The sequence below is a fragment of the Neospora caninum genome, chromosome VIIa (genome assembly GCF_000208865.1).
Source record: "Neospora caninum Liverpool complete genome, chromosome VIIa".
Classification (NCBI taxonomy): Eukaryota; Apicomplexa; class Conoidasida; order Eucoccidiorida; family Sarcocystidae; genus Neospora; species Neospora caninum.
The window spans coordinates 294,837-316,427 of NC_018393.1; the positions used below are offsets into that span (position 1 = coordinate 294,837).

Consider the following 21,591-nt stretch of genomic DNA (forward strand, 5'->3'; position numbering starts at 1 on the left):
CTCCCAAGAAACAAACGGGGGAAAGAGCACGTGTTTCGCTCTTTTTCGCGTGGCCTTCGTCCCCGAAGAATGTCGAGGAAGAGCGGTGTTTCCCAGCACACCGCTCATCATCGACGTCCTGCGCGTGAATTTCGAAAGGAAAACCCGCCTGCTTAATCGATGTTGCGGAGCCTGAATCCCCACGACGGTGGCCTCTGTTTGCAGGCACACGCCTCTCCCTTCGCTCCGCCTCTCTCTCGGTGCATGTTTTCCCGGGGAAAGTCGCGCGCGAAACAGGGGCTCCTGCTGTACGGACAACAGAACAGCCAGAACGGCGTCTGGTTCCTCTCGCCAATGAAAAGAATCACTTTTCAATTACTGGGAAATACAAATACCTCCGTGTAGACACACTCACACACACCCTTGTATATATACACCCATCTGCATACGTATAATTATTCCCATATATATATATATATATATATATATATGCATATCCATGTATATGCATGTACGGATCTCTGTTCATGTATAGTCATATATATATTCGTATGTATGTGGGCATGTCTTGACAGCGAGGAAAAGATACAGAGACGAGGGAGTCGAAGGCGGGGAGAAGAGAGAGGACTCGGAACAGAGCGGGGGCGTGCGCAACGATGGTCAGGCCGGGTCGAGAAAAGTGCAGCGGGTGCCTGCGGCCCGCATGCGTCTGCTACTGTTCCAGGTTGCCGAAGCCTCCTCTGAGTTTTTCCGACGACTTTTCCGGAGTCATCAAAGGCCTCGTGGTGTACGTCCACCCGCTGGAAGTGAAGCGGAAGATGGGTTCGCTGCCGCTGCTCACGCGCGCTGTCACTCCCGTGCACGTTTTTCCTCGGAGAAAGCCAGGGACTGTCAAGTTGCAGCGGCCAGCCCGCGCTCATCTTCGCGACAGAGGACTATCGTCAGACCCCACTACAGAGGACCGAGACTGTTCGGTTCCTTCGTTTTCCCTTTCCTCGCCTGTCAGCGCGGCGCCTTTTCTGCCTCCATCGTTGCCTGCGGCCGCTTCTGCGTCTCCTCCTGTGGGGCTCTCTGTGGCTCCAGCCTCGTCTTCGCACTGTGCGAGGCTTCAGCTTTCTCCAGCGTCGTGTGCGCCGTCCACAGTTGTTTCTGCCCTGTGTTCCAGTCCCGGCCCCGCTAGTCCCTCGCCGGCTCCTCTCTCATCCGCCGCGTGGGTGTACGACGAGGACGTCGGCGTCTTGGAAGGCGGCTGCTGCACACGGCCTTTCCTTCCCTCGCCACGCCCTTCTCCGTTGCCACTCGATTCGCCGTCGCCTTTTCCTCTCTGGCTCCAGCCTTCTTCGCTCCGGTCTTCTGCCTGCGCGTCTCCTCGTCTTCCTGCCACTGCTCCTCGTCCTTTGTCTCTTCCGTCCGCTCCTTCCTTTGAGGGAGAACCGAACAACCTTCTGCTGCTGTTCCCCACGCCGTGGAGCTTCGAACTGGGAGCGGGCGCGTTCCCGCTGAAACTGCCTGTGACGGTTCTATGCCTCGACGGCACGTGGAAAGAGGCGAAGGAGATGCTCAACGCCGCGCCGTGGCTAGCGCAGATCCCCGCAGTCCGCCTCCCGAGGCGTGCTCCGCCAGGGCGCGGAGGAAGCGAAGCCGCAAAGGGAGAGGGGCGCAGGGGAGCAAGAACGGAAGACCACGCCCCGGCACGCGAACGCGGCACAGGGGGGGACAGGCCGCGTGAGCGAAACGAGAGTCTTCCGGCAAAGCCCGTGCGTCTTGGGGACGAGGAGGGGCGAGGCACCCAACTGGAGGAACGGACACGAAAGGAAGAAAGGCCGAGGCAGGAAAACGGAGCAGACTGGAAGAGAAGGGAGCGGGACGGGGAGCGGGAAGCTGCGGAGACGCCGCTAGGCCGGGGGCTTGGAGAAGATCAAGAGCAGGGCAAACCCAGCGCAGAGACTTTTGAAAAGCACGAAAGAACGCGAGAGGCAACAGACTTGTGGGGGGCGTACGGATTCGTTCGCACCCCTTCCCGGAAAGTCGCAGATGAAGGAGGTGTATGTACAGCTGAAGCAGTGGCGCGAAGTCTGGCTGCGATTGCTCACTGGAGCAGAACGGACTGCAGCGAGAGAGCGAAGCATTTCGATAAAACGGTTGTGAGCCTTTTAACTTTCGTCGCTGGAAAACAAATTCAGTGCAAGGACGAGAAGGACGCGAGCGAGAAAGCGAGAAGGGAGGAAAGTAACGGTTCGAGTACGGCAGCTTCAGAATCTCAAGATTCGAAGACCAACCACCGAGCTGTACGGGCTGCCGGATAACAACAGCTGGTGATGCGCTTCTCAACTCTGGAAGGAGAAAGGAACGACTCCCTATAGATGCGGCTTTCCTCTTTCCGTGGGGCAAACGGCACCTCGTGCGGTCATGGATAGTAACCGAACCGTTTTGCTTCCGTGTTGATGCCTTCTCTCTAGATGAGCTTGTAGTCGTGTGCAGACCATTTGCTTTTTAAACCTCTCGTCACATACGCATATATATATATATATATATATCTGTTTCGGCATGCATGTGTTTTGTATCATTGGCGGGAAGTGAGGCAGAGAGAAGTGTGAATGTATGGGCACGGCTGAAATCAAGAGGAAGAAAAAGGAGCAAGTCAGGAGAGACCGATAAGAGTAAGTAGTCGACGGACGCGGAAAGAAAGAGCGATCCTGGAGAAAAGTGAACAATTCGTCGAGAGTCAGTAGAGTGACAACGAATGCCAGCAGCCTCTTGCGATGGGCAGAAAGCTGAGATCAGAGCGGCAGGAAAATCGGCGAGCCATGGCGGCGCAGTTGAGAGACAAGAGAGGACACGACAAAACGAGAAAAACGGAGGGGTAGTGACTAGGAAGAAGGGGCAAACCTAGAAGAGAAGCAGAACGGAAGTTGGAGAATGAAGAAACGAAAGAGCGAGCATCCTTAAGAAGACAAAACACCCACAAGTTGTGTGTCTCGTTTGCCATGTTTCCCGCCTGGTCCACCTCTCCTCGAGTATCTTCACGACGCTGGAAGCTTTGTTGTTTGCAACACGCAATCTTGATTTCTGTGGGACCTCTATTCCTTTGTTCCTCCCCATTTCGTCCATTTGTCGGTTTCTTTCAACGTTGAAAAATGTGTTTTTGCGGTCTCGAGTGAAGGTCTCCATGCGAGGACTGGCGCCTACCAAGTTATTCAATCGGGAGGTATGTGTAAACCCCTAGAGTCTGCCTTTCCTGTCTCACTCTCTCCCCTTCACCGACGATCGCCGAACGTGGCCAGCCTCACTCGCCCTTTCTGTGTCTGGGTAAACGTGTGCTGAACACAAGCTCACAGGAGGCGAGCCACGCAGCTGTACCCCGTGCACACGAATGAGAATGTATTCTGGCCAGTACGGTTTCTGCCATACGGCAATCCTTCCAGCTAAGATTTATCTATATACAGATAGATATATAGATATCCTTATGTATATATATATATATATACTTATATATATGTATTAATCCCCCACCTCCTTGGCAGCAGGGGATAAACGATAGAAGGCGTTGAAAGTTTTGTGCTGAGAGGCATGAACGTTCGAATCAGCAGACGAGTGAGCGACCTTTTCTGAGAGATCTGCACGTCCAGTTCCATCGACTCGAGAGACGGTCAGCGCTCTATGCCTTCAAATGGTAATTCGTGCATGGCAGACTGCCCGTCGGACCCTCAGAACGTCGGAGACCATTTCCTTCCGTTTCTTTCGCCAGACGCTTTTCGGTCCTATCAATCTACACGCGCGGCACCCCTGAAGTCGTGTGTGGTGTTCCAGCCCCGTAGAGAGCCTTCGTCGCGGTTCGGCTTATATTCGGCGCATCCTGCACCTGAGCCGAGAGGGACCAGAAGCACTGTACGTACGCCTGGCTCAGATGTGGCTGGGATCTCAGGGCGGAGTGTGCACGCGCTTGTGTGCCAGCGCTCCCTCTTTCTGCATGAAAACTGAATCAAAAGGTTGACAAGACGCTGCCGCCTGGCGAACAACGGCCTCACGGCACCACTGGAATGAGATTAGAGGGAATGAGTGTCTGTGTAAAGAGTTCGGGGGCAAGTCGCCGCTGTCCTTCTGCCTGTGTTGTCGGGTGTCCGTATCCCCCGTCCGGCACTCTTCCGGTGCTCCAAAACTTCACGCTACCAGAACGGAAACCTGACGCTGCTAGAATGGGTAAGGACGTGTCTTTCCAAAAACAACAGCTGAGCGGCTCTCAAGGGAACAGGCGCGAGTCTCAGGAGCTGGGGCATTATGACTGCTAAAGAAGACTCACCTTTCCATGCATTTCCCCCGGCAACCTCATGAAAAGACCCCGTTTCCGTGTGCGTTCGAGTTCGCTGGATACTCCTGCTCCCTTTGTTTCACTAGAGGTTCGCCGTGGCGTGCTGGTTTTTCCAGAAGCGAAGCTTTTCTGACGGCCTCGAGAGGCCCTCAAGCGCAAGTCAGCGCCTTTGGGCTCATGTCGCCAATGGGGCGTTTCAGCCAGCGAAGGGCCGCGTGTGTCTCGCAGGAGCGGTCGCCGGGGGCGGCTAACCGTGACTTTCTCCCTCGGCGTTCTGCGATCCGGTCCACAGGTTTTCCGACTACTAGCCGAATCGTAAAGCCGCCTTCCGTGCCGGGGTCGTCGTAATATCTGCCGGCGCAGTTGGAAGAGCGCTGGTAGTGTGAAGGCAGACGGCTACCGGTTACACTGCGCTCGTCTCAAATTTTTTCCGAAAATTTTTTTTTATTCCGCAGCCTAAAGACTTGGCCGGGGCTGCGGAATTTTTCTCGCAACTTTTTCGCTGCACCAAGAATGCGCCATGGCTGGGTGCTCTCTCGTGCCGGACCCGCACATAGACCGGCAGGAAGGGCAGTCGAGGCGCAGCGCCTCTCCGTCCTGCGGAGCTCGCAGTTTTCGTCGCGACAGAGGCAGCCAGCGAGGGGGGAACGGGTCATGCGTTTTGCGTGCAGATCGGAAACCGCCGCGATTTTCGGCCGCCGCAAGCCAAGTCTCAGACGAAAAGGAGGACGTTTTTCTCGTCTCGCTCCTGCCCTTCTTCTTGCAGACGGTCGTTTCGTCGCGCCTCTTTCCCTCTCGCAGCCTCGCGGCGTTCACGCCCCTCAGTGTGTCTCTCTCTGAACACACCGTTGACCCGCAGCCGGCGCCTCGCGGGTCTCTGCCGCTCTTCCCCTTTTCTTCCTCGTTCCCCGCTGCCTTCTCTCCCCTCTCAGCTCTCGCCGCTCCCCTTCTATCCCCCTCGGATTCTCCACGCGAGCAGTCCCGGCTGCTTCGTTCAGCTGTCTCGCCACGCGTGGCAGCTTCTGGACCGGCGCGTCTGCAAGCAGAGCCTGCGAAGGTGGAAGACTTGCAGGCAGACGAGGAGGTAGAGAACGAATCGCCTTCTGGGAAGGCTGCGAATGAAGAGGCGTTAGAAGCCCTCACTGCCCTCGCGCAGCGCCTCGTCCGCGCGCTTCTGCTTCCCCTTGGATACTGCGAGGAGCAACTGTCGCTGGAAGGCCCGCGAGTTGCAGCACGCGCAGCCGTCTGCGGTGTCTTGACAGCAGCCTGCTCGGCAGCCCACACTGCAGCGACGCGAGCCGTCGAAACGCGCGAAAGGCTATCCGACTTGGCGGGCTACTACACGTCTCCCGGCGCCGCCTTCTCGCCCCCTGACTTCTCCACAGCTTGCGCCGCTGCGCTCTCTGCATTCGTTGCTGCGCTTCGACATCTACGGGGAGATGACGAAAAGGACGCACAAGACTCTTCTGTCGACGCCGAGCGTGGGACGACGTCCTTGTGTCCGACGCGCGCGAGAAGACCGAGGTTAGGATCTCAGCAGCAGAGCGTGGACGAGCGCGGCGAAGAAGGCGCGGACTTGCTCTCTCCGCCCCGCAGAAGAAGACGCGTCGAACTCTCGCCTTTCTCTTCCCTGTCACCGTTTTCGTCTCCTCCGGGCCTCGCTCGTCGAGAAGCAGAACGCGACGACTCGCTGCATGCGCATCCGGGCGAGGCGCCGGCGCCTGTGTCTTTTCCGTCCTTTCGGCCACCGCGCTTCTTGTCTGTCGCCCTCGGCGTCTCCTTCCGATCTGGCTTCTGCGCGACGTCGGAGACACCCGAGGACTCCCGCAGACGCGCGAAACGCAGAAGGGACTCCGTCTCTCCGTCCCCGTCGCCTCCCGTCTGGTTTTCTTCCCCTTCGACGCCGACAGGTGCGGCGCGGGAAGAGACAGGGCGAGGCGGAGGCGGAGAGTTTAAAGGAGCAGACAGAAGCGGAGAGCAGGCAGTTGCCCTCGAGGACCGCCTTTTTATCGCGCGAGAAGTCTCCAGACGCCGGGCTGCAGTGGCGGCGGTGCTTCTGAGTCACCAGCGCGAAGGAAGGGAACCCTGTGTGGGAGCTGCGCAGGCGCGTGCGAAGGAAGTTGGTGAAGAGCGCAGGGGGAGGGGAAACCAAATCTCAGAGCCAAAGAGAGGCGAGACAGCCAACCCTACAGCGCACCTTCGTTTCGGTTTAAGCGGGGGCGACAGGGCGGCGAGAGCCGCTTCCGGATTTGGTTTCGAACGCGTCGATCAGATCGTAGAGGGGGACAGTCTTCCGTATCGGGATTTGTTCGTGGAGCACGAGGGGAAGACACAAAAGAGAACTGCGTTGTCTGTTTCTGGCGACGCGTGCGCGAATCCTTTTTCGTTGTCCAGTTCGCGACAACCAACTCCCATCCTCAGTCGCACGAACAGCGCGACCCAGGCGCAGTTCGCCTGGACGTCTTCCGCAGGCGAGGACATCGCGAAGCCGGTCTTCAAGACGCTGCCGCTTCACACGCAACTTCCGAGTCGCGACGGGACATCCTCGTCATCTCTCCTCTCCACGCCTCGTTCCCGCGTCGAGCTCAACAGCTCTTCTGTCTCGTCGAAATCCTCTTCCTCGCGACTTCGGTCCGGTTCTCTTTCCTCGGGTGCCTGTGCTTCTGGGACCGCGCGCGAGCATTCTGCAGGGGAATTGCCTTTTCGCTCGTCGTCCTTTGCGTCTTCAGAGGAAGCGTCGCCGTCGCGCAGTGGTAGTCCAGACGGCGGCGCTGTGCTGACCTGCGGCCGCGCTCCTGCGTGTATCCATACGCCTCTGTGGACGTCAGACCAGGTGCGTTCGCTGTCGCCGAGCGGCCGGAGGACGCGAGAGAGCGACGAGGGCAGGAACACGGGAGAGGCGCGAGACGAGCCCCTAGAAGAAGAGGAAGACGGCGCGTTTTCGTCGCCTTCCGAGGCGTCTCTTCCGCCTCCTCTGCCTGCGGGCCGTTCGTTTTTCTCAGGCTTACTCGCCCGCGCCTTTAGCTTAAAGAAGGATATTCTCTACGGAGTCGAGCAGCGAGCGCGAAGTGGGTTTTTCTCCTCCGCGGCTTCTCTCTCGGAGTCTCCGGAGGCCCGCGCCCCTCAAATCGGCCTCTCAGGGCGCCTCTCTCCGCGCTTCGCCACTTCAAGTGAGGAGAACCCCAACGCGGGTGAGCACTCGTCCGGCGCGTTTCCTCGTCCTCGCTCCGATCGTCACGTCTCGTGTTCTCCCTTCTCTGCCTTCCTGCACCACAAACACGCCTCGCCGTTGCACAGCTCCTCTTCGCCCGCGCTCTCTTTCCCTCACTTATCTGCGCCTCGCGTGGTCCCGGCTTCGGAACGTCGCGCCGCCCGCTCTGCGCAAAACGGCGAGGACGACGAAGAAGAGAGGAGCGACCTGTTGGGGCCGGAAGAATCCCGAGAAGACTCCGGCGCAGTGTGCTGCCGTGCAGGCGACAGACGCGACGACGGCGGCTTTTCGGGGTATCAAGCGTACCTGGACTGGCATGAAGACAAGTGGGACGAGAGAGTGTTTGACAGAGTCGAAGTGGGAGACGTGGACGTCGATCCGCTTCAGCGAGTCACGTGTTCGATTATGTAACTGACAAGGCCCGCCGGACGCGAGGTTTTTCCTGGGGAACACTGTCCAAGAAAATCCAGTGAGGGCCCAGGTGTGCCAAAGACCTCGAATCCAGTCCCTGTGTTTCGCACAGACTTTTCGACCTTTTTTCGCGCGTTTCTGTAAGGATCGTGGTCCCTCGCTCTGGAGTGTCTCTTCCACTTTTTGGGCTGTCTCTGGGTGCGGAACGATGAGTCCGAAGAAGGCGGGAAAGCACATCGGGCGCGGGTCTACGCCTTCTCGACGGCGCGGGGGTAGGGGCAAGTCTGCCAAGGGCCAGCGGCGCACAAAGGTCCAGACTCGGCGGGCGAACGTGACGGCGGCTTCTTTCCTGGAGCGTTCTCGCCAGGAGATGATGCGCTACAATCTGGCACCGAAGAAGGCGAAGAAGAGCGCGTCCGTGAAGCATGCGCGGGGAAAGAAGCCGCGAGCGAACGGCGCAAACGGCGTCGCTTCAGGGGGCAGACCCACGCATCTGCTGCCTGTGCGCGCCACCGGAACAGACGAGGTGGGGGAACAGGAGCTGTGGGCGAGTCTTCGGGCGTTCGACGAGGAGAATCGGCGCGTGGAGAGAGAGAGGGAAGAGCGGAGGCGAAAGAAGATGGGCGGACAGGCAGCCGACGGGCGAGAGACGGCTGAGACTGGGGCGGCAAAGGCGGAGACGGCGGAAGAACGCCGCGCAGGCAAAGAAGCCGCGCAGGGAGGGAGGGAACCAGAAGGGAAGAAAGTGACGGAGAGAGACTGGTCGCAACTGACGAGGAACGAAAGAAGGAAGTTGCGACTCCGAAAGGAACAGCTGGCTGCACAGAGCAGACGCCAGGCGAGCGCGGAGTCCGGCGCGCGAAAAGAGGAGACGCAACCGGAGAGCGAAAGGAATGGAAGAGCAAAAGTACCGCGGGCAGAGGAGATCCAACAGAGCGCTTCCGAGGAAAGAACAGACGGCCAGGCAGAGAACGAGAGCAGCCTGGAGCTGGTGAAGACCGCGAAGAGATATCGCAGTGAAGTCCTAGACGACGAGGAGACGGTTTGCGAGAAGAAGAGAAGAGCTGATCCCCCACAGGCTGTCTCAAAAGAAGAAAAGGAGAAGACAAAAGGCGAAAAGAATCGGTCGGGGCAGTGCCCTATCATCCGACGAAAAGGAGAGACTTACGCCGCATTCACCAAACGCGTCGATGCATGGGCCAGGTAAACCATGGCAGCGACATGCACCAGCCGTCATTCTCTCGCATTTACGAATATATATATATATATATATATGTATATGCTTTTAGGTAGACAGGTGGGCTTGTACCTTTCAGTAGATGTGTATCCATCATGGCACATGGATAGACTGGGCGTTGCGGTCCTCTTCTTTAATCTTTGCTCGCTTCGTCATTGCGTGCTGTGCTTTGTCGTGGGCTGCTTTCCTGTCGCGGGCCAGATGGAGGCTTTCGTGTTGCCTTCTCTGTCTCTTTTAGGGAGTCTCTTCGCACCAGTTCGCCGTCTGTTCCGGCGCCAACGGAGAGGAAGGCGAGCGCGCGAGAGTCGAGTCGCCGGCGGAGGTCTCCGGCTGAGGAAGCAGGTGCGGCCTCCAAGGCAGATGAGGAAGAGGAAAGCCGGGCAAAACGGCCAGTCTTTGGAGAGGTTGTCGACCGCCCTCCGGAGCTCAAGCAGTACAAGGACTCGTTTGCACGTTTTAAGGCGAAGGCGCAGTAAGTTTCACTGGGAGAGAGCGCAACAGCGGCAGACCCTGTTTTTCTCGCATCCACTGCGACAGGCGTCAGCAAGACAGCTATATTTACATCGTTTAACTTTATATGTTAAATAACACGCATTTAGAGGTTTGACAGTTTCTAGTAACCTATGGACAGTCGTTTCATCTCTGTGGGACGCGGTTGGGAGTTCGACACATCTCTGGAGTGGATGCCCACACCGCTTCTGTAGATCCTAGGCGTTCGAGTAGGGGGCATCATGTTTCGGCCGTGCATCACGCAGTCTCTCGAGGAGACTGAAACATCGTTTTTTTAGTGAAGGTGGTTGTGTACGTTTTTTGTTGTGTGCGTTTTTTCTCGTCATTTTCCGTGCCCGTGCCACGAGACGATCTTTCCTCTCGTTGCTCGGACTCGCTGCTAGCCGTTATGGTGTGGAATTCGGCATCGACTAGACGGTAAAACCTATATATATATATATATATATATATGGGCGTCTTTCCTCTCGTCGCGGGAACTTCTGTCGTGTTGGCGCGGGAGGCTAAAGTTTTGATTCGGCAGTCTGTCTTTTTTCTTTCGTTTCTTCCTTCAACAGGAGTTCCTCCGCGCAGTCTTCAGCTCTGTCCCCGGCTTCTCCGCAGCTTGCGAAGGAGGGAACGGCTTCCAGGAAAAACCCCACGACAGATCAAGACGCGCCGTCTGGGGAACTGTCTCAGGCGTACGTCCAGCAGGTTCGAGCGGCGTACGCGACAGTGAAGGAAAAGAGACATGAGAAGGCAGGAGAAGCGAAACTGAAGAGAGGGAGAGAGAACAGTGGACAAGACACGTCGTATACGCGTCCGGGATGGACGCCCTCTTCTTCTTCGCTCTACGACTCCCAGTGGGTAGGCGTGGGACGCTACAAGCCGTTGGGGAGTGAGCAGGAATGAACACGGAGTCGCGAGGGCGTTGATCACCAGGGAGAGAGGAGAAAGGAATGCCGAGAGACGTTATCTCCTGGACAGGCGGATCAAGGTCACGCGCCCAAAAATCCGCGAGGGAAATCCGGAGGGAAGGGAGCGGGGTGAACGAAATCTGTCGTTTTTCCCCAGTCCATGCACAGGGTAGACGAGGCAGAAAGTTCATGTCCCCGGAAGTTCGGCCAAGTTGCTGAACAGGAAAGTGCCCTTCTCTCGGTATTTCTTTTACCGCATGCTGCATTGTTTCAACCCGTCAAGCATTAGCGAAGAAACCACTTTTCATCACGTTGGTATGCCTGTCTCTCGACCGACCCACTGCTTCACATACATATATACAGGGAGAGAGGGCTTGTAGTTGAAAGTTTTAGGAGGGAAGCGTCGCAGGAGACACGCCGAGGGTGCTAGATTCTCGAGGTGTTTACTAGCGAAGATAGGGCCACAGAAAGTGCAGCGTGCAAGGTGGGTTTTGGAACTTTACGGCAAGGCGCCGTTACATCTAGTCCTGCAGAGGTTTGAAACCGACACGAAGTGGAAAGACTTTTACGCCTTACGTGCTTCTCATCAAGGACTTCAGAATCGTTTTGTACCGTCGAGATGGCTCTCTACGCAACAACGGGGGCCTAACACACTGGAGGAAAGTTCGTTGAAAACGGACGGCGAGCGTGACGTCCCTTTCAGGAGCATGCGCACAAGAGCGTCGGGATTTTTCTGGCGTTTGCGCAGTTACACTGCAAAGAATCGAGGCAACACCATGGATGAGCGGTTTATAGCGAGGACCACAAGTGGCGGGTCCGCCTTTTTTGGAACCAGTGCAAGGCGCAGTCAGCAGTCAGAACAGTCGTTTGCACCTAGTGTATCCGTATGCGTTTTCGAGTACCGCGTGACAAGTGAGTCACCTATTTTCTCTCAGGAGTGTGGAGGGACAGTCGAGTTTTCTGAACGGATACTGAATATGACACCAGCTATAAGATGCAGAGAACCCAGTTTTTTTGTAGGATTCCTCATGTCGAAGCTACCGTGGAGGTTGTAGCGTAGCTGTCTATGAACTGTCGTATTTCCAGCGGGTGCGTAGTGGTGTTGATAGTGCATCTCTCTTTCCTTGAGCTACGCAGTGGTGTTGATAGTGCATCTCTCTTCCCTTGAGCTACGCGGCAGAAGGCCATGAATCTACAAGAAAGAATCAAGGTGACTGGCGCTTCAGCCTGTCACTTTTGTGAAGCTTCTTAAGTGTTGAAGTGGAGGAAATGAGTGCTGTTGTGAGGCCGACGATAGGGCTATATGGCAACGGAGTTCAATCGATTTCTTTGTCAACGAGCGCCGATCGCGCTTTTTTAAGAGACCCACCGCCCTGACGTGTTCATTCTTTTGATCCCTTTGACAAGCAATGCACTGCACCGTAGAAACTGTGAAAAGTATTTGCAACACTCCAAAAACCCGATATGATAGTTGTTCAGACTGACATAGGAGCCATTCCGTTGTCCGAAAGATGAAGGCAGAAAGCGGGATGGGCTACCCAACAGAACACCCCATCAGAGCAGCTTCATCGAGCCCTGTCATGCAAAAAGATGATCCCCGGTCGGTCCTGCGTTTCCTTCTCGCTCGGACGTCTCGTTCCTTGGAAATTTCTTGCCAAAACGGGTAACGGGACAGGTGAAAAACATTCACGGTTTTGGTGGGCATTTTAGAGACTCTGTTTCGCCCTCGCACGGTTCCCCGCACAGACAGGTGTTCAATTTCGTACGTTCACGCTTCAGAAGATCCTGCTTTCCTCAAAATATGAAAACGTAACTTGACGTGTGTATGTTCCTCGGCACAGGCGCGGTTTGTGCTCACCTGACACTGGAAATAAAGGATGGTTCGCCTTCGATTTGAACGACAAAAGGAGGCGAGCCTGACAGTGAATCATCGTTTGTATTTCTGTTCCTAGAGCGGCTGGGCTGCGAATTCTTCCTGTGTAGCTTCCAGCGTGCAAGGTGAAAACTGCCATTACGGCATCGCGGGAAGCGGCGGACTTCATTAACGATACGTGCAAGCAGAGGAGTATACAGTGGAGCAAGAAACAGTTAGATGCCTCTGCCTAGGAGGGCGGAGAGCGCGGCAGAATCGGCCGGAGACGCACTCACACTTTCCCGGGCAGCGTACTTAGGACCATTTTCTAGTAGCCAGTGAGCAAGAAATTCAACGGGTTGTTCAGGGCGTTCATTCACAAGAACTGTCAGAGCAGGCAGAAGGGCGGGCACAACCATAAGATCTAGGTACTGGCGGATGGGCAAAGACTGAACACTCAATTTTGGAGCTCTCTCCCCGAGAGCCACACGGTCTATCTCCGACATGTTCCTCTGTCGCGCAACTGTCGACGAGGGATCCAAAGAGGCGGGAGGCGCCACGTGCCCGTTCTCCCCCGTGTGACTGCCAATCTCAGCAGAAACGCTTTCTCCCCCCCCACTGACGGAGCCCCGGGTTTCGGGCGCAGAAGAAAGTACCGAAGTTCTCATTTTGGCAGTTGACAAGAAATGGAAGCGAACGCTCGTAAGGACTTTTACTGGAACGGGTTGTTAGTCTTCACGAATAAATCCAGAAGAGAGGGACTTGTAGACAGATTTAGGAGCGGACCGCCCGTCCGAGCAGGAACACAGAAAGCCGACTTGGAGGCGTGATTCCGCCAGCAAACGGGTCCCAGAGAATCGCGTATTCGAGTAAACCAGAAAAGGCAGCTGCGACTCGCGCGATAGACCTTGACGCTGGTTCCCGGGGCCGAGCATGACAAGGTGTGTAGGTACACCAGCGGGCTATCAAGGGGCGGGCCGAAAGAGCCGGCGACAGACCCCGAACTGTCTTGTCGGCTTCTGAAACGGCCAAGACAAGAAACACCGGGAATCGCGCGTGTCTTTCAGTGTTTGGGTGGCGTGACGACAGATCTAAGGCACCGCCTGCAACAGGTTACCAAGCAGTGGCTGTTGGACGTAGGCGAGTCTTTCCGCCAGAGAAGCAAAGGACAGAACAAAGAAACATGATACTCGTCACGCAAACTGCTTTCCTACGCATTTCGACTGTTCCCTTGGAAACTCTAGCCAAAAAGATGACAAACCTGTTACCAACTGCGGCCGCCTGCGCAAAGGTGACCTTGGCAGTAGTCAGCGCACACTAGATGCAGCGCAATCGAAAAACGGGGGCATGCCGCTCCGTGGTCTCAACAGGGCCGATGAGATTTTTCGTTCAGCATACTGAGCCACTGACTTGTTCGGATATGCACAGCCATGGACAGGCTTGCTCGCGTTCTTGCACTTTTTCCACAAGTCTGAGTATGTTTTGGACTCTGGAGGCCTTACGGTGAGGATGACAGCAGATGGGAGAAGAGGCCGGGGTTTCATTACCTGCAGCGTCAACGGTCATTCCATATCGCGGGTTTCGAACACTGGCTGCATCGTCTGTGTGCTTGTAACATGCCATGTTTAGTTACGCAGCCACCTTCCTACTCTATCCCAAAGACCATTCTTTACAGGAGCCACGGTGAGTTCTCGAAAATATTCCTAGAGGTCTTGTCGACGGTCCGGATCCGCTGCTGTGCCACTCCCCGAGACGGGTTCCATCGCACACGGAACCTGTGTGTGATGACCCATGATGATTCGTGCTCTGTTCCGAGACTGCGGAGTTGCCAGCACGCAGAGACTTGTGGTTTCTCGGTGCCTAACCATGGCAAGCACACCTTTTTGAAATCCACAAGGACCTTTCCAGAAATCAGACAGTAGCGGTGCATGGCCACTGCCATTGCTTGCAACATGATACAAAACAGTTCACCTCCGGAACCCGTCGGCTGGAAAACTCATCCGTCTGGGTGACGTGTCTTCCCTGACTTCCGCATGCTCTAGTCGCTTTTCTCCTTTGAAATGTTACCCTGTTCCTCCAATTCACGCCGGTGTTATGAAAGCATCGAAATACCAGGTCAGGCCAGCGTGGTCCGCATTCCATCGAGTGTCAAAAAAGTTGCCGACACAGCCCAAGCGACAGCATTTCCTACATTGGAGCTAATGCGTCACCGGGCTGACTTCATATGGATGCCAGGAACTTTAGAGGTGGCCAAAGAGAGCTGCGAGATGTCCAGAAAGTAGAATCTCAAAAACAAGCTGCGTTGGGGCTCTTCATTAGGCAACTTCCAAAAGTGCACACGCAACGAAGGAACGAGAGCTGTACTGTGGCTTTCAAAAATAACAAACTCTCCCGAGATATCTAAGAAGCGAGTGAGGGATCTATGACGAGAGTGTTTGTGGCTTTTCGGTAGTCGGAGCACCCTGGACAGCTCAGCTACACACCAAGCAGGTCATCCGATCTTCCACGCAACGCTGAAATCTGGATGGCAGTATACGGTTAATATCTCCCACAGGTTTGCACCCGAGGAAGTCATGCCTGTGTATGTTAACGGCGATGAGAGTCGAGAACAAGAAAACACATAACGTAGCAAGTTCATCAGGAGATGATGCATGGAGCAGAAACTCGCATTGTTAGCATGGAAGTTTCATCATATCAACGATGGGGGGAATGGTATGGGGTCCAGCTCCTTCATCAATGGCTCTTTCCACAATATCGATCTGAGCAAATTCAAACATGCGACCGGCTTTAATTATCATTTTCTTGTCGCCGCGTTGCATCCCGACCACCCGCACACGTTTGTTTTTCTTCCGATAACGCGCCGCTATTGTATCTAAGGTCTCCATGGCACCGAAGTCGAAAAGTTGACAGGCGTCGCCAGTCAGTTCGAATACGACAGAAGGCGGGTCATGTTCGATATCAAAGGATCTCAGAAGCTTCCGTTTCGTGAGGAAGAAAATTGGACCCTTCACACGATAATATTTGATTCCAGATTCAGGATCGACACGGCTCGTTATTGATAAGCGAGATCCATTCTTCCAGGCAAACACGCAAGCAGAGATACACACTCCGGAAAAAATAGCGGTGCCTATGTCGGCGGAAATGGCAATGATCGTCGTCAGGAGCATCACAAATGCATCACTTCTGCAGATTTTCCGTTGAAGGACTGGATGCTTCTGTCGCAGTCGAGCCGGGAGAAATGATGCAAACATGGCAGCTACGGCACGCCACTGGAAAGCATGATAGGCAGTGTACATAATAATTCCAGCAAGACCACCTAAAGGGACGTACTCTAGCAAATACGTGCTCGCAGCAACGAGGGCCAAGTTGACAAGGGCACAAAACACGGATGATTCTCGGCCCTTCCCCCCTACCTTTAGATTCAAGAGCGATGGCGACGGCGCTGTAGAGCCTGGTAGCGCCCCGAGGAAGCAAGCCATCGTGTTGGCTGCTCCGACACTTACTAGATGTTGATCTGGTTCACTTCGCATATTTCCCACTTTATCAGACATCATGTCCACTGTAATCAGTGTCGAAATGTAATTCACCATAACAAGCGCTAGGGTCAACTCGAGCATCGTCATTAGATTGGAGGGCTGCATGTAGAAGGAAAGCGGTTTGATATTCTCCGGTGTAAGGAAAAACGGTTTCGGCCATAAGTCTCCTTCTGTCATGGTAGAGAGCGAAGCCACAGTTTTTGTCTGCATACGCGCGATGCGACGGACGAAAACAAACTCAATAAAGCTACTGAGGGCAATCGCAAGGATGGATGATGGAATGAAGCGGTTTACCCTGATACCTGGGATTTTCTCCCAGCAGCACATTACCCCAAACACAACAATAATCATTAGTAGAACCCAGAGCCATTCATAACCTGTCGATGTCACCGGATCGAATCGAAATGTTTCGACTTGCGCTCTGACATTCAGAATCGCGACTGCGTTCAAATATCCGACAATCGTAGCGCTTGGTACGAATTGTGAAAACCGTGACAGGCGCATTAAGCCAAGCAAGAAGCAGCAGAAGCCAGCAAGAACAAGCGCAGGGAATATAAATTCAAGACCCTCTTCGTGACACACACCTGTCGCTTCATCACACGTTGTCCTCGTTACCTTTGCAAGAGTCACCGCGAGACTGGACGTGACCGTGGTTATGGACAGTGGGCTGCCTCCGAAAATTGCAGATATGAGACCTGTAATCCATGCGCCATGGAGTGCTGCTGCAACTGGAACATTTGCGACGATCGCACAGGTCATTGTTGCAGGCAGCTGAGACATTGGAACGGCCAACCCAGACTTGAGCTCTCCGAAGTAGTAACTCAAAGTTGCGCGTGGCTGGGCCTGAAATCCCCATCCCCATGTGACGCCTTTAAGACTCTCTAGTGCACTCGAGCAACTGCACACCCCGTCGTCTTCATTTGGGTGCGTGTCCTTCCCGTTTGTGTAACTGTCTCCGTCACTGTCAGTTTCTTTGGAAGTCGGGAACAGTGACTCGGTCCGATTAAGGCTGTAACACCGACAAGGCGGAGACCTCTCACTGTCGTCGTCACTATCACTGCTCGCCGAATTTCCACGAAAAAAGTTTCTCCTTTTCTCTCCATGGCGTGTGTCTAAGGACTCGAAACTGCACGTTTTTTCGTCGATGGGACGCGTCGAGTTATTAATACCACTGCCGGGAGCAGCGCTCGTCTGCTCTCCAGAAGTTCGTACACCCAGTGGTAAGATGCAAGTTTTTGTATTCGAGGCAGACACAGCCGAAGTTGTTGTGATCTCCTCGAAAGAAGAGGCACTCTTCCCTGAAAGGCCGCATCCTGGGCCGTCTCCAAGCACACTTGCTCTCTGGTTTCTGCTCTGCGCTGTGTCTGACATAAAATTCGCGGCTAATCCATTTCCAGGCTCCACGTGGATGTCGGCGCTGGTTCTGGTAGAGGTGCTGGACGCTCGACTGTACGTGTTATGGTCTCGGTCTTGGACTGAAGGATGTCGTTGGATGCCGCAGGAGCTGCTAGAAGAAGCAAACGGTACAGAAGGCAACTGCCGACCAAGATAACCGCTGATCGGACGACTCAACCGTTCCGAGGCCGAAGAGTCACGTTGTGAACTCGGTCCCTCTCCCAATGCAGAGAACATAATCGCTAACTGTTGGGGATCGCCCCTTGTTGTGTTTGGCTGTTTTTCATGTTCATACTCTTGTCCGTTCAATCCTTTCACTCCATGGACACGCAGATCCTCTCCCTCCCGCGAGTGGTCTCTCGAACGATGCCTGTTGTTTAATCCGCTGTGGCCCTCCTCTTCCGGCCGTATGTCGAATGGAGTTCCACAGTTGTCACATACCGAGAAAGGTGTCCCTCGAATGCGCCGAAGCCAAATGTGGTGCCTCTGAACAACGCCAGTATCTGCGCTCCTCTGAGCTGCTTGTGCGTCTTGCCGTATGGTGTAAGAGCAACCTTTGGCGTTGCAACAACCGTTGCAAGAACAGACAGCCAAAGGTAGCGGCAAGTTCCTTCCCACAGTTTGAGGGGTGACAGTGGAAGTGTGGTCTCCCCCTGAAGGCGTTTTCGAGAAAATTCTATGTCCATACACAAAGAAGGATTGTGGAAAGTCCCCGCCGTCTGTCGGCTCAACACATACCGAACTGCAATTTTGCCGCAATTCTCCCCTATGGTGATGCGTGTTACAGCAAGAGGGAATTCCGGAGTCGTCTGCCTTGGACGAAATTCTGTGGCTCTCCGTCATAGAGAGGCGAGGAGCGCCCCCGTGACTTGCTGGCATGCCACGGTGAACAATATTCTCTTTTTCCTCGAAGTTTGAGAACCGGCAAAGAGCTTCCGAACTCTCCTGCTGAGTAGTGTCTCCTCTTCCGATCACCGCTTCAGCACCACTCAGATTACGAAGGCCTGAGTGTACCTGGGCACAGTCAGCCATTTCCTTTTTATGGGCAGAACAATTTGCCACCGATGTGTGGCTTCTCGCAGTTGTCTCTTCCATCTTATTTCTTGGCATGTCGTTCTTTGGCGAGTTGGCTACACACGCTGCCACGAGGTAAGCGGTTGCGGAATTGGCATCGTGAGCAGCATAGACAGGGGGACAACCGTCCCCAGACGGCAAAACAGCGTCGATTGTTTCATTAGCGTCTCTGGAGAACAATGGACACCCTTCGACCTGGTTAAGCCTGTTTTGTATGCTGCTCTTGTTGAACGAGAGAACGGGTTTCCCGCACGCCCCACTAGATGTTTTCCTTTCGAATTCTTGTGTAATAGGTACCCCTGTCAAATTCCCTCTACCAGGGCATTCTGTCTCTTCTCCAACTGTATCATCAGCGAATGAACACGGTGACAGCTTCGGCGACGTGACTGACGATGGCCATCTATCTTGTTCCTTGTTGTGACAAACGCTGACTCCAACCGATGAGTGCTGAGCATTGTGTTCTTCCGGATGAAGCACAGCAGCTTCGTGCGTGGTTTCATGCGGGTCCAAGCGGTCGGAAAGCTTGCAGGCACTCCTGTCATTATCCGATAGGCCGGAAGTGTTAAAGGGAAACACATCCTGTCCATGATCCGTCCCCATCCTTTCTGTTCGTGCTTCGGGTGCATACTGTGTCCTGCCTTAGCGCTTGGTCTGACTCTGCAAAGACGTCGAAGCCCAGCCAGGCCTTCGGTTGTTCGGCAGGCCTTCCCGGGAAGTAAGGAACGGGGTGTTCCATGGACGCATGCGTCCGAGAGAGGTAAAACGTATGTTAGGTTTCGGCCTTCGGCACGAAAACGGAAAAAAGCGCTTGTGTTGATTCGACTTTGCTGATAACACTTTCTTCGACGTTTTCCTGGCTATACTCTAAGTTTGGAGTGCAAGGTCCCTCCTCGTTAGTCCTGTAGCAAAGACGGTGTTGTAATGTGTAATGGCATTATATTTCATAAAGTGAACACACAAATTTACCTGCGTGTTATGCCGTGCGTCACGCTGACAACGACTGGAAAATAGACCTGCCTGGAACTGTCTCGATAAAAACAAGTCCCCATGCATCTCTCCGGAGAGTTCCCTCGGATCACCCATGTAGCGTTTTGTCGGAAGGGAGATGAAGAGGGAAGACAAGATGCGCGGCTACACAAAAGAGAATGACTTTTTAGAGACTGCCAACACGGTCCACTACTAAAAAGAAGAGAGCGTTCCTCCATGACATTCACCCATTTTTCTGTGCTGGTCATGTGCTAGAAATAAACAGTAGAAAAGAGAGTCCGAAATGCTCCAGGCAAAGGGATCAATTTCTGTCTTTGAAGCGAGCACCATGGGCACAGGTGGGCCCTCTGTCATGTGAGGAAGGTCGAGGAACTGACGAGGAGTTATGCCTCCCATCGATTTTCCCGTACATGAAACGCACAAACACACCGGGAAACCGAGAAAAAATGCAACTGGATTAGACCGAGACACCTACTGGCTCTGATTCAGCTTCATATTCATATCTGTCTGGACAAGAAGATTACACCATAGTTAACCACGGCGATATATAAGCAGAGACGGACCGTTTGGCAGACTCTATTTTCTGCGCGATTGCCTGCACATGAGCATAGAAAAAAGTCAGTGCCACCGAAGAACGCTTTGCAGACGAGCATACCTTTCGCGTACCCAGACATGCCAAAAGCAGATACAACCCTGCGCAAATGTGCTGCGGTTTTTTCGACCTCGTCCTTTTCTCACGACATTCAGTGGAAGGAAACCATGCCCGCAGATAATTCCACACAATCAGTACGGTGTATCGTGCCTATATACAGGCAAAGCCCCTTTATTGCTCTGGTCTGACGGGAAGAGGACTCCAGGCAAAATGTTCTCTATTTCGGGATCCGAACTGAATATCGGGGTACTTTACGTGGGGTTTTCGACAGCTCCGCGCTGCGTCTGTAGACGCTCAGAAACCTGTCGCGTGCGCTAGAGAAACACGCTTGACACTAACCACGATATGTCGATCTTTCCTTCACTCACTCGTCAAAAAGTGGGTTGCCTACGACAGGCCGATGGCCGATATCCATTTCGCACGGGTTTTGGGTTGCCAACACAGAGAGCGAGGCTTGATCAAAGCGTACTGTATTTTGTCGCTCTGGTACCAATATTGAACGTTGGCGCTGTTCCAGCCTTGGAATTACGCATCGGTTGCGCAATATACATGGAGAGAGAAAGAAAGTCGAATGTGTCTGTACCTCGGTGTTTCCAGCATTTACCGTGAAGCACGCTTCGAACAGTATACACCAATTGAAAAAAACGTTTCTGTCTAGTCAGTTCATGCAGAATTTGTGACTAACGTGTCGGAAAGGGTGATGGGAACCTCTCACCGGACGTATGGATGTTGATTCCGTCTTTGACTCCGAAAAAATAGAAGCCCAAATGAGACATACGAAAAACAGCAGTTCTTTAAACTGCGCAGCTGAACAAACAATGGCTACATGACGCCGTTCTGTAGCCGGACTTTGTGTACAGTGGCAAGAGCGGAAAAAAGATGAAGGGGATCGTTCGTCCCTTGTCCGGATGCCCTACGCATAGATCACAGCGTCGCCTTCCGTCTCCATGAAGAAATAGTCTCAGACTGCGGCTTTTTCATCAGAGGCTACGGCACACAGTTGGTCTTTGCTCCTGGCTGCATGCTTCTTTCGTCTAAAGGGAAAATAAGCCTGAAATCCGTTCTTCAGGTGGACAAGCGCATTCCTCTTTACCGTCTCCCACCTCCACACTTGTAGTTAGCACCTACGTGCATCGTCTTGGCAGTGATCCATGCAAATCCATCGGCGGCCCCTGTGGCAACCCTCATCTGACCCGTCAACATGCAACTTGTTTCAAGGTGTGCTGCGCCCAACAGGCTTTGGGTGCCCACGGCGCGTGTCTCACCATGGAGACTAAAGTGCACTTCCCTTTCTTTGGCAGGCGTTTCAAGCGGACTTTCGCGCAAGTCAACCCGCGTCAGTCCCAGTGAGAGTGTACCTTGTGATTCGTCACCCAGCCCCACGCAAACAAGAAGCCATCGGGGCAGAACTCCCTCTGTTGTGGCCCAGTCATGTTCCCTTCACCCTCGTGCGCTTGCTCCCAACGATCACCACTGTGTACACGCCCATTTACTGGTGCATGCGCATGTAAACTGGAAGAGTGTACCACGCCTGTCTGCAACCCT

At 54.2% G+C, this 21,591-nt stretch overlaps 4 protein-coding genes across 4 annotated transcripts; 2 read left to right on the plus strand and 2 right to left on the minus strand.

Annotated features, from left to right (window-relative positions):
- Nucleotides 1-635: 635 nt before the first annotated feature.
- On the plus strand, nt 636-2,285 carry NCLIV_019620 (conserved hypothetical protein; the record flags this gene model as incomplete). Its single annotated transcript, XM_003882156.1, has 1 exon — nt 636-2,285. One exon carries the CDS (start codon nt 636-638, stop codon nt 2,283-2,285), a length of 1,650 nt encoding a protein of 549 aa, XP_003882205.1.
- Nucleotides 2,286-4,808: 2,523 nt separating this feature from the next.
- NCLIV_019630 (conserved hypothetical protein) lies at nt 4,809-10,545 on the plus strand (the record flags this gene model as incomplete). Its single annotated transcript, XM_003882157.1, has 4 exons — nt 4,809-7,856; nt 8,056-9,113; nt 9,386-9,619; nt 10,212-10,545. The coding sequence occupies 4 exons, from the start codon at nt 4,809-4,811 to the stop codon at nt 10,543-10,545; spliced, it is 4,674 nt and encodes a 1,557-aa protein (XP_003882206.1).
- Nucleotides 10,546-12,638: 2,093 nt separating this feature from the next.
- On the minus strand, nt 12,639-13,070 carry NCLIV_019640 (putative Dpy-30 motif domain-containing protein; the record flags this gene model as incomplete). The annotated part of the gene is made up of 1 exon (XM_003882158.1): nt 12,639-13,070. One exon carries the CDS (start codon nt 13,068-13,070, stop codon nt 12,639-12,641), a length of 432 nt encoding a protein of 143 aa, XP_003882207.1.
- A 2,004-nt stretch (nt 13,071-15,074) lies between these two features.
- NCLIV_019650 (hypothetical protein) lies at nt 15,075-19,007 on the minus strand (the record flags this gene model as incomplete). The annotated part of the gene is made up of 1 exon (XM_003882159.1): nt 15,075-19,007. One exon carries the CDS (start codon nt 19,005-19,007, stop codon nt 15,075-15,077), a length of 3,933 nt encoding a protein of 1,310 aa, XP_003882208.1.
- Between the last annotated feature and the right edge of the window lie 2,584 nt (nt 19,008-21,591).